Source organism: Corylus avellana, chromosome ca10 (genome assembly GCF_901000735.1).
Source record: "Corylus avellana chromosome ca10, CavTom2PMs-1.0".
Lineage (NCBI taxonomy): Eukaryota > Viridiplantae > Streptophyta > Magnoliopsida > Fagales > Betulaceae > Corylus > Corylus avellana.
The window spans coordinates 8,530,025-8,544,530 of NC_081550.1; the positions used below are offsets into that span (position 1 = coordinate 8,530,025).

The 14,506-nt window shown below is 37.4% G+C and overlaps 1 protein-coding gene across 1 annotated transcript in view; it reads left to right on the top strand.

The window, feature by feature from the left end:
• LOC132164225 (serine/threonine-protein kinase TOUSLED) overlaps nt 1–9,584 on the top strand; it is a 24,319-nt gene extending 14,735 nt beyond the window's left edge. The window contains exons 10-17 of the mRNA XM_059574686.1: nt 5,860–5,926; nt 6,563–6,660; nt 6,834–7,013; nt 7,187–7,397; nt 7,523–7,787; nt 8,233–8,287; nt 8,469–8,630; nt 9,245–9,584. Coding sequence (XP_059430669.1) covers nt 5,860–5,926; nt 6,563–6,660; nt 6,834–7,013; nt 7,187–7,397; nt 7,523–7,787; nt 8,233–8,287; nt 8,469–8,630; nt 9,245–9,340 — 1,134 coding nt within the window. The 3' untranslated portion in view covers nt 9,341–9,584. The remainder of the gene's footprint in view (nt 1–5,859; nt 5,927–6,562; nt 6,661–6,833; nt 7,014–7,186; nt 7,398–7,522; nt 7,788–8,232; nt 8,288–8,468; nt 8,631–9,244) is intronic.
• The last annotated feature ends 4,922 nt before the right edge of the window (nt 9,585–14,506 follow it).

The window sequence follows — 14,506 nt, forward strand, 5'->3', positions numbered from 1 at the left end:
AATTGTGAGATGGTAGACCATCTCCTACATTGTGATATGGTACTTGAGGTTTGGTCATTAGTTTAACTCTATTTAGGGTTGAATGGGTGATGCCTAGAAATCTAGTGGAGCTATTTGCAATTGGAAGGGGAGATTTTGTTGCCAAGAGATAGTTCAACTTTGTTTTATGAAGACAATTTGGTGGAAGAGAATTAACTCTACATCCACATTACAGAGCTTTATGGAAACTCCTTAAAACCCATTTTTCTATGATCATTCTATGACTATATGTGGATTGCAGCTGGTTTTCATTGCGATTGTTTTTTGGACTTCATTGATGTTCTTAATTTCTGGTATGTTCGCCAGGGAATTACCCATTTTTCCCTTTTACACTAATTATCTTAATTTCTATAATTTTATATTACTTAATAAAAAAAAATGATTTGCATTGTTAAGCCATTCAAAATGATTAGGCATTAAATTTGACTAATTACTGGAAAGGGTTAAATGACTTAAATTAAGAGAAACTAAACAAATTTGAAATGAACTAGTACTTGGTTACCGTTTTCTCTAAAGAATATTCATGGAGTTCTGTTCTGTAAATTCCTTGCATTCCTCAATCTGGATGAATGGCATTTTTTTAAAAGCAAAAACTTAAAGTCCTAATCTTCTAGCATCTTCCATCTTTGCTTTGTATTTTGTTGACCATGTTCTCCTGTGGATTGCAGAGCTGGAACCGTCATATCAGAGACATGGGAAGACGGACAAGTGCTAAAAGATCTCAATGTTCATCTAGTATGCTCTTTCTATATTTTCCTTTCGCTTATTGATAATAAATATCGTTAGTTTTGAATTTTCTTAACATGCCAGTGGTTTTTGGACCCAATATATCTCATTCCCCATGTGTAAGAGTTTGAGGGTGAGGTCATGAGTTAAATCCTGTATAAGTGTGTGAGATATATTTACTTCTAAAATTTTTTTTTCTTCAAATGTTATATCCTTTGTGTTTAGCTATAGTGAACATGTTTTTCACCACCTTTATAGTCTCTAACTTTTGTATACAATTTGACTTGTTTTTAGGCACTTAATGATATTTTATAATGTGTGTATCAGAACCATGGTATGTGAATCAGAAGATTATTGGTGGAATAATTTGAATCATAAGGTCCCTTTATTTAATAATTAGAGATTTGTCTTTAAGCTGTTAAACTTTGTTTGGATTCTAGTTTTCATACTTGCTTTCTACAATAATTATACTTATTGATTCCTTGGTGGTTTGATGAGGGTGTGGGAGGTCCCTTGGTGTTTGGGCGGGGATTTTAACATTGTACGTTTTCTAGTGAGCGCTCCATTGATTCCTATTATTCCTCGGGCATGATGGATTTCTCGGACTTCATTTCAGAGAATAATTTGGTGGATATTCCGATGTTGGGGGTCAATTTACGTGGTCCAATAATCAAGAAAATGAGAGTTGGTCGAGGATTGACCGATTCTTGCTTTCCTCGGATTGGGAAGATCATTACCCAGCAGCTTCTCAAAAGAGACTTCAACGCCTACTCTCGGATCACTTTCCTTTATTGCTGGACTGTGGGACTCCTTGGGGAGGTAAGAAGGGTTTTAAATTTGAAAATATGTGGCTTAAGGCAGAGGGTTTTGTTGATAAGGTTGCTTCTTGGTGGGGGTCGTATTCGGTTGAGGGTTTGCCTAGTTTTGTGCTGGCTAGTAAACTAAAATCCCTTAAAGTGGACTTGAAAAAGTGGAATGAGGAGGTCTTTGGGGATATTGGGAGGAAAAAAAAGGAGTTGTTGGGAGGTATCTAGGAGTTGGATGAGTTGGCAGAATCGAGAGGTTTAGATCATGAGGAGAAAATCCGGAAGGTGGACAAATTGAAAGACTTGGAGAATACATTGTTATGTGAAGAAATTCATTGGCGCCAAAAATCGAGAGCTTTGTGGCTCAAGGAGGGGGATCGGAATACTCGTTTTTTCCACAAGATGGCTAATTCTCATAGAAGGTACAATCGTGTGGAAGTGTTTAGTATTAATGGCGTTTTATCAGGTGATCCAGTTGAGGTAAAAGATCACATAGTGCAGTATTACCAAAGCCTTTATTCGGAACAAAGCACTTGGCGCCCTAGAATGGATAACCAACCGTTTTTGTCCATTGATGAGGAGGATAATAGGTGGATAGAAAGAGATTTCGAGGAAAATGAGGTTTGGGAGGTGGTAAAAGGCATGGATGGTGATAAGGCTCCGGGTCCAGATGGCTTTTCCATGGCTTTTTTTCAAGCTTGTTGGGGTGTTATTAAACAAGACGTTATGGCAGTGTTTGCAGAGTTCTATCGTAGACGTCAATTGGTGAAGAGCTTGAATGCAACTTTCATTTCCTTGATTCCGAAGAAGGCGGATGCGGTGGAGATGAAGGACTTTCGGCCCATTAGCCTGGTGGGAGGGGTGTACAAAATTGTGTCTAAGGTTCTTGCCAATAGGATGAGAACTGTTTTGGGTAAGGTCATCTCCTACTCTCAAAATGCTTTTATTGGGGGTCGGCAAATCCTAGATTCCGTTCTTATTGCAAATGAATGTGTGGATAGTCGCATGAAATCAGGGGTGCCAGGTGTTCTTTGTAAACTGGACTTGGAAAAGGCCTATGACCATGTTAATTGGGACTTTGTATTGTATTTGCTGCATAGGTGTGGATTTGGCGAGAGGTGGAGGGCTTGGATAGAGTGGTGTATTAAGACGGTAAGATTCTCCATTCTTGTGAATGGTTCTCCGGAAGGGTTCTTTAACAGTTCAAGGGGACTTCGACAAGGGGATCCTCTCTCACCGTTATTGTTTGTGCTTGTTATGGAGGCCTTGAGTAAGATGGTGAATGCGACGGTTGACCAAGGCTTTTTGACGGGTTTCTCGGTGGGAAATAGGGTCTTGTCGGAGTTGATGGTCTCCCACTCCTTATTTGCGGATGATACTTTGATTTTTTGCGAAGATTCTATCGAGCAAATCCGGTATATTCGTCTCATTCTCTTATGTTTTGAAGCTGTTTCTGGCTTGAGAGTGAATCTGGGAAAGTCAAAGATTGTGGCCATTGGTGAGGTGGAGAACATTGGGGTTTTAGCTAACATCCTTGGGTGTAGTGTTGCCGATTTGCCTATGAAGTATTTGGGTCTCCCTCTTGGGGCTTCGTACAAGGATACGGCCATGTGGAATGAAGTGATCGAAAAGATGGAGCGTCAGATGGCAGGTTGGAAGAGAATGTATCTTTCTAAAGGAGGTCGCTTAACCCTCATTAAGAGCACTTTGGCCAATCTTCCGACTTACTTTTTGTCTCTGTTTCCGATTCCTGTAAGTGTAGCTAAAAGGATGGAGAAAGTCCAAAGAGATTTCTTATGGGGAGGATTAGGGGATGAGCCCAAGATGCATCTTGTAAGTTGGAACCAAGTCTGCAGCCCTCTACGATATGGTGGTCTTGGCATTCGGAAGTTGCACCAGTTTAACCAAGCTCTTTTGGGGAAATGGCTTTGGAGATATGCAAATGAAAATGGGGCTCTTTGGTGCAAGGTGATCAAAGCTAAGTATGAAGACCAAGAAGGTGGGTGGTGCACAAAGGATGTTTCGGGCTCTCATGGTGTGGGTCTATGGAAGCATATTTGTAAAGGGTGGAATTCCTTTGCTAAAGGTATTCGGTTTGAGGTGGGGGAGGGTTCGAAAGTACGTTTTTGGCATGATATTTGGTGTGGGGACAATTCTTTGAAGCAAGCTTTCCCGTCCTTATTCAGTATCGCCAGACACAAAGATGCTTGGGTGAAGGATAATTTTATTGGGAGGAATGGGATTATTGAGTGGAATGTCATTTTCGTTCGATTGGTCCAAGATTGGGAGTTGGAGTTGGTTTCTCCTTTCTTTGATCGGTTGTATTCTTGCAAGGTTTCTCTTGGCAGTGTAGATCGTATTTGCTGGGCTTCGTCTAGGAAGGGCAAGTTTGAGGTTAAGTCGTTCTATAAGGCTCTGTCCATCTCTAATCAAGAGAAGTTTCCTTGGAAGAGCATCTGGCGTACTAAGGTGCCTCAGCGGGTGGCTTTTTTTGGGTGGACTGCGGCCCTCGGAAAAATTGACTCATGACACGCTGCGCAAGAGGAACATAGTGGTAGTGGTAGTGGAGTGGTGTTGTATGTGCAAAAAAAACGGAGAGTCAGTTGATCATCTTCTTCTCCACTGTGAGCTCGCAAGTGCTCTTTGGCACATGATTTTTCAGCGGTTTGGGTTGCATTGGGTCATGCCGTGCCGGGTGAGGGACTTGTTTGCTAGTTGGTGGTCGGGAGGACGATCTCGAGGCGCGGTTGTGTGGAAGATGATCCCTTTGTGTCTTATGTGGTGTATTTGGAATGAAAGAAATGCTAGATGTTTTGAAAATTCCACTAGGACCTTAGAGGAATTGACTCATTTTTTCTTCTTTACTCTTTACTCTTGGACGGCCGCTTGGCTAGCTCCTTTAGTGATTAGTTTCTCTGAGTTTCTTTTTCATTTTTCTCCTTCCTAGGCGCCCTCTGTTATACTTCCCGTGTATATGGGTTGCGCCCCTCTGCGCTCTTTTTATATCATCAATACTTATCAAAAAAAAAAATAATTATACTTGTTTTTTCTTTTCTTTTCTTTTCTTTTTTAACAGACTTCAACTCTTCTCACATATTAAGCAATAACAGTGGCCTTCTTCCTCTGAATTTCATCTTAGTTTTTTGTGTGCATTTCATGCTCTCAGATGTCTTGGATTTTTGGTGTCATCAATTTCGTGATTGTATCTTGCATTCCAACCTTACTTGTATTTATGATTTACATCTTGTTTCGATCAGCTCAGTTTATTTCTCATGTAAATGCACTATAAACAATGCCATTGTGATAATCTTTGCAAGCTCCGAGTAAAGTCAACTTCTGAAGGTGGTTAAGCATCCCAAAATTGTCTTAATCTTGAATAACATAACCATGGGTTGTCAGAAGCTTATCTTGTTTCTTTGCTGGTCAAACACCTTCTATTGATGGTTCTGAATTATAAGTTGCTGGATTTGTTATTTGCTAGTTTTCGATAAGCATCATTCATCCTTTACTCTTATTTAGGATGGATTTCTTGTGATCGTATTTTATAGTTGATAGCAGGTTAATCACATGAAATTCCCTCGTGCAGTTCTTCATAAACTTTTTACTGTGTCTTTTTCATTTTCCATGATTGGGGTATTATTTTTAAATTTAAGTTTATGAGAGGGAAGGGCAAAAAAACCGACAGTTAGAATATTGTAGATTTGCTAAATCAAAGAGCTCATTTTGTCCAGGAAATTCAGATACATACAAATTTCCAGATACAATGATGTTGCATTTTACTCTTTTCAAACTTTTGAGCATATTCCCAAGAAAGTGCTATTGATATTGCAATAGATTTGCTTTACACTAGTTATAGTCATAATACCAGTTCTGGACTATTAATGACGTGGTAATGTGTGGATATTTCCCATAATTAATTAAATAAACCATTAATCAGAGTATCAATATGTTTTTGTATGTAATTCAGGTTGGATGATAATTCGTGCTTATATAAAAAAGAAAATGAAGATAAGTCCTACTTCTATGCCATTCTATAAGGATGTCATCAACTATTTTAACTGCAAAAATCTTGTTAGGCTACAATTGTGTTAATTTTTAAACATAAATAGAATTTGTCTTCAAATACATTTAAATGTGTAGAAAGCTCCATTATTGTAAAGATGCTACCCAAAATTCCTTTCTTTTTTTTTTTTTTTTTTTTTTTTTTTTTCATATTCATTAAAAAATAAATCCAACCTTAATAATTTGTAGACAACATGAATTCTAACATTTTTTTGCCATTTACTAGAAGCAATTACTTGAAGCGAAGGAGACCGTTGAGCGGCAGCGGAAAACATTGAAGAAAAGACAGTCTGGTAAAATTTTGTCTTTTTGAGTTTTACTATTCCTACTCCCTGTTGTTCTGGTATTATTTGTGGCAGGTTTGGATCTATGATCCAAGAATATTTCAACAGTGTTCACTGGGTCTAATTTATCATGTGGACATGTTTACTTAAGCTACGTTGGCAGATTTTTCCCTGTACCTCCTCTTCCACATAGTTTTTGTTGGCGCCAAGCTGCCATGTTGCCCTTGTTCATGCATATGTGCCTTCTACACAGATAATTAAATTTTGCGGTTCTAGTTCTGATGTTCTTGCTGCTTTTAAATCCCCCCCTGCCCACAGCTCTTAGTGATCCTGTTAGCCTTGGGCATCGATGGCTATCAGGTTATATTTTCAGACATAGATGGTTGATGTCTCGAGTGGTTGTCACTATTTGAATTGATCTACTTGTCTGCTGTCTAGGTCCTACATTTAGCTGTGTATGTCAAATACTTCTTTTTCTCTCTTTTGCCAGAAAAAAAGGAAGTTTTGGCTTATAGTTGAAGTTAAATTTCATCGTGATGTATTCTTACAGACACCCACACCCATGTACAGAATAGTCATTGTTTTCCTATGGCTTTGTTGTTTAGCAACTTTTTTGGTACTAATGGCACTTGGTGCTTCTTCAAGATAAGGGCGATACAGTTGATGCTGAAACAGGAGTGCAAGAAGAAGATTTTCTCATCCAAGATGAGATCTATAAATCCCGTCTAGCCAGCATCAAACGTGTAAGATCAAATGTTCTATGATACTACTGTTTTGGTTGTTTCCTTGTTATGATCAAATGTTCTGTGCTACTGCTTTGGTTATTTCCTTTTGTATTCTGTAATGACTAATGATTGGAAAGATTTTGTTTAATATATATGTACATCAACTTTCATTGGGATTGGATTTTCTATAGGAGGAGGAAGTTATTATGCGTGAGAGGGATCGGTATGAACTGGAGAAGGGAAGGCTCATTCGTGAAATGAAACGCATACGAGATGAGGATGGTTCCCGTTTTAATAATTTTCAGATTCTTAACCATAGATATGCCCTTCTAAACCTTCTTGGGAAAGGAGGATTCAGTGAGGTTTACAAGGTCAGAACTTTGGTGAAGTATTATGATATTTGATAAATTTGAATATTTTCCATCACGATTTTAATGAAGCCTTGCAGTTACTGAAACAAAAGTCTAGATTATTCCTTTGCCTATAATGGCAATCGTAAAGATATACCCTTTTGCAGTGATTTGAAGTAAGAAATTTCCAGCAGGCTTATGACTTGGTAGAGCATAGATACGTTGCATGTAAGCTTCATGGTTTGAATGCTCAGTGGAGTGAAGAGAAGAAGCAAAGTTACATACGGCATGCAATTCGGGAATACAATATTCACAAGACCTTGGTGCATCATCACATTGTTCGGCTTTGGGACACTTTTGAGATTGATCAGAATACATTCGGCACTGTCTTGGAGTACTGTAGTGGTATTTATGCTTCCTTACCATTTTATCTATATGATGGTCCTAGCTTTGGGTGTGAATGAATTTATATATTCGGCCTTTCACTTTATTCCTATTTTGCTTTTTTTAATTAATTTTTTTTCCCTTAGGTAAAGATCTTGATGCTGTTCTTAAAGCAACACCTGTATTACCTGAGAGGGAAGCAAGGATAATTATCGTACAGATATTTCAAGGCCTTGTATACTTGAACAAAAGAACGCTGAAAATTATCCATTATGATTTGAAGCCTGGAAATGTTCTAATTGATGAGTTTGGCGTTGCAAAAGTGACTGATTTTGGCCTTAGCAAGATAGTGGAAGATGACGTAGGATCCCAGGGTATGGAACTTACATCACAGGGAGCTGGAACATATTGGTGAGTGATGTAGATCAGCATCTATGCTTGCTTCTGATATAAGAAATGAGTTGCTCTTTTGCTTGAAGCAACGCACATGATAACTGACAAACCTTTCTTCTTCTGAATCAATTTGTTCACTTCAAATATATAAACAAAATTGGGTTAGCTGGGTTTAAGAACTGCCTCTTTGACTTTCCAACTGTATTTGAGCAATTCGATATGTTAAGTATGTGTTAAAACTACCTTTTGTAATATGAACATGTTTTTAATATATGTGGACGACAATTGTTTGTAACCAATCTGATTTAATTTGGGGAAGGGTTAGAAGAGAGATTGATTTATGTGATTTTAAGCCTTGTTCTGTGTTATGAAGTGGTTTACCTCTTTCCACTACGTGAAAGTTTCCTTGCCTATTTTGGTAAGGAGCGTCATGCTTACCAATTATTCGTTTTGTTACATTCAGGTATTTGCCTCCTGAATGCTTCGAGCTCAGCAAGACACCTCTCATATCATCAAAGGTGAGGGATTTTTCTGAATCCTTATTCTAATGTGTATTAAGGAGATCAAATGCCTTCCCTCCTCGCATATCAACTAAGCTCTTTACTAGTTACCCAGTTGGCTCTCTGGAACTGTTCACCATATATTTTTTCTTCTTCATTTGGGTTGACGTCTTCTGACATGCTATCTCTTGGAAAGCAGGTTGATGTTTGGTCAGCTGGTATTCTGTTTTACCAAATGCTTTTTGGCAGACGTCCTTTTGGGCATGACCAGACCCAAGAGCGAATACTGCGTGAAGACACAATTATCAAAGCACGCAAGGTTGACTTTCCTTCTAGACCTGCTGTCTCAAATGAGGCAAAGGTGAGTTATGCCCATTGATGTAGTCTGTCAAGTAAGAATCTTAGTTAGTGCTGGGGGAAGAAAAGAAACAACCTATTTGCTCAGGCATTTAAGGACAGAACTCATATAGTGTTGGATCTTTCTTTGAAAAAAGTTTAGTTTTTTTCATACAAGAGTAATGCTATTTAATAGGACTGCTACACGATTGCTTTACAACTAAAATGATGTAGTAGTAAAAATTAGCCCTGAATTTTTTTTTCTTACAAGTGCTGATAAAAGGACTAATTTTCACTCACATTATCACGTTGTATGACAATCGTATAACAATCAATTAAATAGTATTTCTCTTAATACAAATAGCAGGATGCTACAGTATCGCATTTCTAGCAACATCCCATCACAGATTATTGACTAGCTGAATTTTGTCCACGTTTCATTCTTCCCATGTGCACAAGGAGTTCTAGTCTATGCACGATGGGTTGAAACTCTGTTTTTAGCTTCACTTCTTATGGTTTGGCTCCAAACTTGGCTGTAAACACTAGAAACTTTTTGTTGCAATCCTCCAAGATAGTTTGAGGTTGAATCTCTTGACTTTATAAACCTAGTGAAGTATTTTTGCATATCCATGTTTGCAGGAACTAATTCGGCGATGTCTAACATATAACCAAGCAGAGAGGCCAGATGTTTTAACTATTGCTCAAGACCCATATCTTACATACTCAAAGAAGTAATAATGTACAGACACAACTAAAGGAGTCAACAGGGCAGGAAGTCAGTCTCCTTTGTTCAACATTGAATGGAGAAATTTACGGCAATACCTGTTTGGAATTTTGTATAGTTTGTAAAGGTTGTCGTTACTGGTTACCGGCTTTGTAGCAGGGTGTGTCTCCCGTGATCCAGGTGAAGTGTCCGGGGTTTTGATTACTGTTGTAATTTTCCCTGCTCTTTTCTTACATATAAGTCTTTTTTTCTGTTTGTATCCTGCTAGGTTGATTGACCTTCTGCTTTCTGGAAAAAAAGAACCCCCCACCCCCCCAAAAAAAATAATAATAGGAAATGTAGGTTTAAGTTAATTAATTAAATGGGGATTTCTTTTTTTTCTTGGCAAGCAATGGGGGCAACATTTATTTTGCTCTCACGGTTCAGCTTACAAATGGAAACCAATATATAGTGGATCATTTGCCTGCTCATTTTTTAAAAACGTAAAATAGAAAGCAGGTAGGGGAATAGTTTTTTTTGCGAATGATAGACAGAAAATGGGTGCTTAGGTTCTTCGTACAAGTGGTGTGGCTAATAGAGAAGCGTTTAAAGAGAGGGAAAAGAAAGTAAGGTGTGATCGTATAGGAGGGAGGAGGTTTGTTATGGTCCTATGGATTTGGCTTACACGTTGTTTTACGAGCCGTTGAAAAAATAACAGCACATCTCTTGTTAATAAAATGGGCGGTCAAGATTTAACTATGTAAATTTTTACTCGAGACTCAAAATGCAGTTTGTGTCGTTATCTTTTGGAATTATTGCCCCACTCTCTCTTGCTTGACGTTTCGATAAACACATTCAACTAGAACTTTGCGTTTCTCTTAGTACTCTTTTTTTCTTTGTTTTCAAATAAATTGATCGCACCAGAGGGAGAGGGAGAGAGGATGATGATGCTTCAATTTAACCCAGTTCAGGTATGGATGTACAAGAGCGGCGTGGATGGGGATGAAGCTCGGTAGAGGGAGGATAATTTGGTTGAGAACAAGAAAAGAGAAGGCCTCCATCTGTCTCAACAATCCAATGAACTCTTAGGGCTTGTTTGGCAAATCAATTTTTGTTTTTGTTTCTGAAAAATATTTTCGAGAATAAAAACAAATTCTTCTTGTTTTTTCTTCGCTAAAAGGGTGTTTGGCAAATTGTTTTCGAGAACATTTTTTGAAAACAATTTTTGAAAATTTGCAAGAACTCCATTTCACCGATACCAAAAAATGGGTTGAATTTGAGATATATATAAAGAAAAAATTATTATAGAAGTGAAGCAAGTATGGCTGTAAATGAACATAACTATTCATGAATATACTTGAGCTTGGCTCAATTAGGCTCATCTCAATTGTTAAACGGGATGTTCGTGAACACAAAACTACCTGCCAATGTTTATGGGATAAAAAAATTGGCTCTCACTAAAAAAATTGGCTCTCACTCTTCTCTTTCTTTGATTCAATCTCAATGAAGCCTACCAGTTATGTTTCTGTGCACAATGGGCTTTTTGATTCTAGGCTTGATTTTCTTTGAGAATGGATCTTCAAAACAACTTAGGAACAAAGTAAGATAATGAAAGAGGAAAAGAAAAAAAGAAAAATAATAATAATAATGTATCATTAGGAGAATGGCTCTCACGAGTGGAAGGTTAATTGGATATATCATCATTCAAACAAAATTTGAAAGATAAGGAAACAAACAGCATTTGTCCCACGTCCGTTGATTAAAAATTATCATTATTAAGTCTCTGCCGCCCATTTTATTAAGAACGTTCACAATGATCTCAATGCCTTCCAACTTTTCTCTAAAAATTTAAGAAAACTCATAAAATGTCACATTTAACAAACTCTCTATATTACTTTAAATTTAACTCTGGTCGGATTCACTCCATGCATTCCGAGAGCCAAAAAAACAAAAGTTATATAATTTTTTATTCTTATTTTTTACTCTTATCTCTCCTATTGGTTTAAAACTAATAAAAAATGATATTTAACTAAAAGAAGAAATAAAGAGTTTGATATTAGATTCCCTTTAAAAGTAGATTTCAAAATTTAGTAAAATTAATTTTTCTTTTCAAATTTAACTTTTATTTGAGGAGTTCACTGTAAATACTTTAACACGAGATATGCTTTTATTTTATTAGCCAAAAGTGTACGAAAAATTTAGGCTAAAAATTCACCTTTTTCTATTTTACTTACTTTTTTTAAAAACGCAATAGCAGTAGATGCGAATATGACACGTCACATAGAGAGAATGCACAATTCAGTTTTGTTGGGCAGAACTCACCACAGAAGATATGAAAAAAAAATATATCTACTAATTATTCAAATGCAAAAGAGAAAAAATAGGTTGGGAAAAGATGAAAAAGGGTTGATATGACAATACAACCTACTTCTGTCACCTATGTGACTTTTCACATCGTCTGGGTATGGAGATGTGAATGTGTTTAAATGTATACTACACCCTTAATGACAACAACGTGTTTTAAAACCGTGATGGTCATGATTCGATCAGAACTTCGCAATTAAGCGTGGGTGACCTCTTGGTAAGTTTGGTTTGGGGGAGCCAAAAGCGGGCAATATTGTGTGTTATTGGGGTGGAATGTTACAACCTATTAGACATCCTCCATTATTTACATATTCTTCTTCACTCGTGTATTATTATTATTATTATTTTAAGAACAACTTCATTGCAATCAAGGTAAAGTTACAGAAGTGAAAATACAGGGAAAGGGAAAAACAAGAAAAAAAAGAACACAATAACCCAACCATGGTAGAGTATAAATACCTCAAAGCCCTGAGGAAGATCCAGGAAGGTGGAAGTCACTTGGAATGCAACTTTTGACGGCCGTGGCCCATTATGATGAATAAAACCATTAGGAGTACAAGAACCCCTATAAACTAAACTTAGATCTAATCTGACTTCCAAAGAAGACGAACAGACGAAGGGATGACAACCTAGATCTAATCCAACTTCCAAGGAAATCGAATAGACTAAGAAGAGCAAAAATAACGGCAATGGGATCTCCAACATAGACAAAGAGTCGGAAGCCCAAACAGTTCGGGTTAACATGTGAACAACAAAAATACATAGAAAAATACAAAAATAACTCAGAAAACAGCAGCCTCAGTGGAGGGCGAGGTGGAGGGGAGCCTTGTGAGGTTGTTGTCTGGCACATGAGGGCCACGCGCCAGCGTGTGTGGTCCATGCTCTGGTGCGTAGATGTTGGGGGGGGAGGCGCAGATGATGGTGCCGGGAAGCTGGGACACCGGTGAGGGTTGTGGCATGGCGTGTTGTAGGTTGGAACTGGCGGAGAAAAGAAGATCTAATTTTGAAAAAACCAATCTTCAAAAATCACAGATCCGGTCGAGAAACTCAGTGGAGAAGGCGACTGGCGAGGAGGGAGACAATGGTTGTGTTTTTTGGGGGGTCGGGAATAAATCATCAAAGACGATAGATAAAGCCTCGAAAGAAACTAGAGGATCTAAAGAAAAAAACTATAGAGAGAAAGGAGTTCTCTCAAAAAAGAGAAACTCAAAAAAGGGAAAAGGAAAGAGAAGTAGGAGGGGAGGAGGAGGGGGGAAACCAGAATTGGTTTTCCCTCATCCTCTGGTGGCTTTAGGTTTTTGACTTTCTCTCTGTTTTCAGGAGAGAGAAGAGAGCTTTTGCATTTTAATCATATGCAAAACTGTCAGTTCGTGTACTATTGTTATGTACACATTCTTCTTCACTCGTGTATTATTGTTTTAGAACAGCAGGTGGTCATAGTAATGTACTTACCGAAGCGTGGAACTGCTATGTTTTAGACAAGTAGACTTTAATGCTATAGTTTTTCCTTCTTTGCAGCATCTTTATTTATTTATGTATATATTTATCTCTTTCATTGCACTCTGATATAATTTTTTTCAAAATTTATTGATCTAGTAGATATATAAGGTTATTAACTTGGCATGTAGTTTATAAAGAAGAAAAAAAAAAAAAAACCACTAATTAATGACATGGATTTGACGCATTACACAGTTAAAAATATGATAGAAAACAAATAATAGTTTCAAGTGACACAACATTCAATTTAATTTATGATGATTAAAAAGTAAAGAGAAATATTATTTAGTAGGTCATTATATTATGGATAAAGTTTTCCTTCAAATTAGATCGGCGGAAATTCCTCCAACCTAGTCTTTAAAGTTGACATGTGTCTTCAAACATGTGAAAATATTTTTTTTAATACCCTAATTTTCACAAACCACCGTTAACTCCACCGTTATTTTCTCTTCCTCATGTCTCCACCTCTCTCTCACCTACTGCACCAATATTTTCTCTTTCTTTCTTTCACGTTCTCTCTCTCCTTCCCCTCCCACACGAGTCCAAGCTCTGTCTTTCAAACCCAAAAATCTCCCCATGGAGAGTTTCAAGGCAACAGAAGAGCACGACACTCCTTCATCAAGCCTCACATCCTCAAAGCCCTTGATGGTGGGAGTTTTCTAAGCTTTAGAATTTTTCTCTATTTTCTGTTTTCTCTAATTTTCTCGGTTTGTCATGTAATATTGGAGTTCGGCTAAATCAATTTTATAACAAAAGGTTATTTTTTCTCTAGCTGCTTTGTCTATAATTTCACCTTATGATATTTATGGCTTTAGAATCAATCTTTTATGATATATATTTTTTTATCGTAATGTTTGTTTGGAAGCTTTAATTTCTTTGTCACCTCTTCCACAAAGAAGAAAGAGGTGAGAGTAATGTCCTATTCCAATATCAACGAATGTATATAGCCAATTACAAAGAAGAAGTAAAACTATACATGAACTCTAATTACATACATGAACTCTAACTACTCTAGCTATCTAACACGTTCTCTTGAGGAGTTTTGGGCTGATAAGACTTAGAGCAAAGTAGTTATTCTTGACCTCTGTTTACTTGATTTGGAACAGAGGAGTTTGTGTGGAACTCCTCCTTTGTTGAGGTCAATTCTTATGGGACTTTGTTGTTGAGGTGTTTGAGTTGAGGTGTTTGAGCCTGAACCGAATTGCAGTTGGGCTATGCAACTGTCTGCACCGGATTCTTGTTAATGCAATCTTCCTGTGGACTATTAGGCACAGGTGTTACATTTCAGCAAGCAATTGATAATAATAACTTTACTATGCATTTTAGCAAGCAATTGA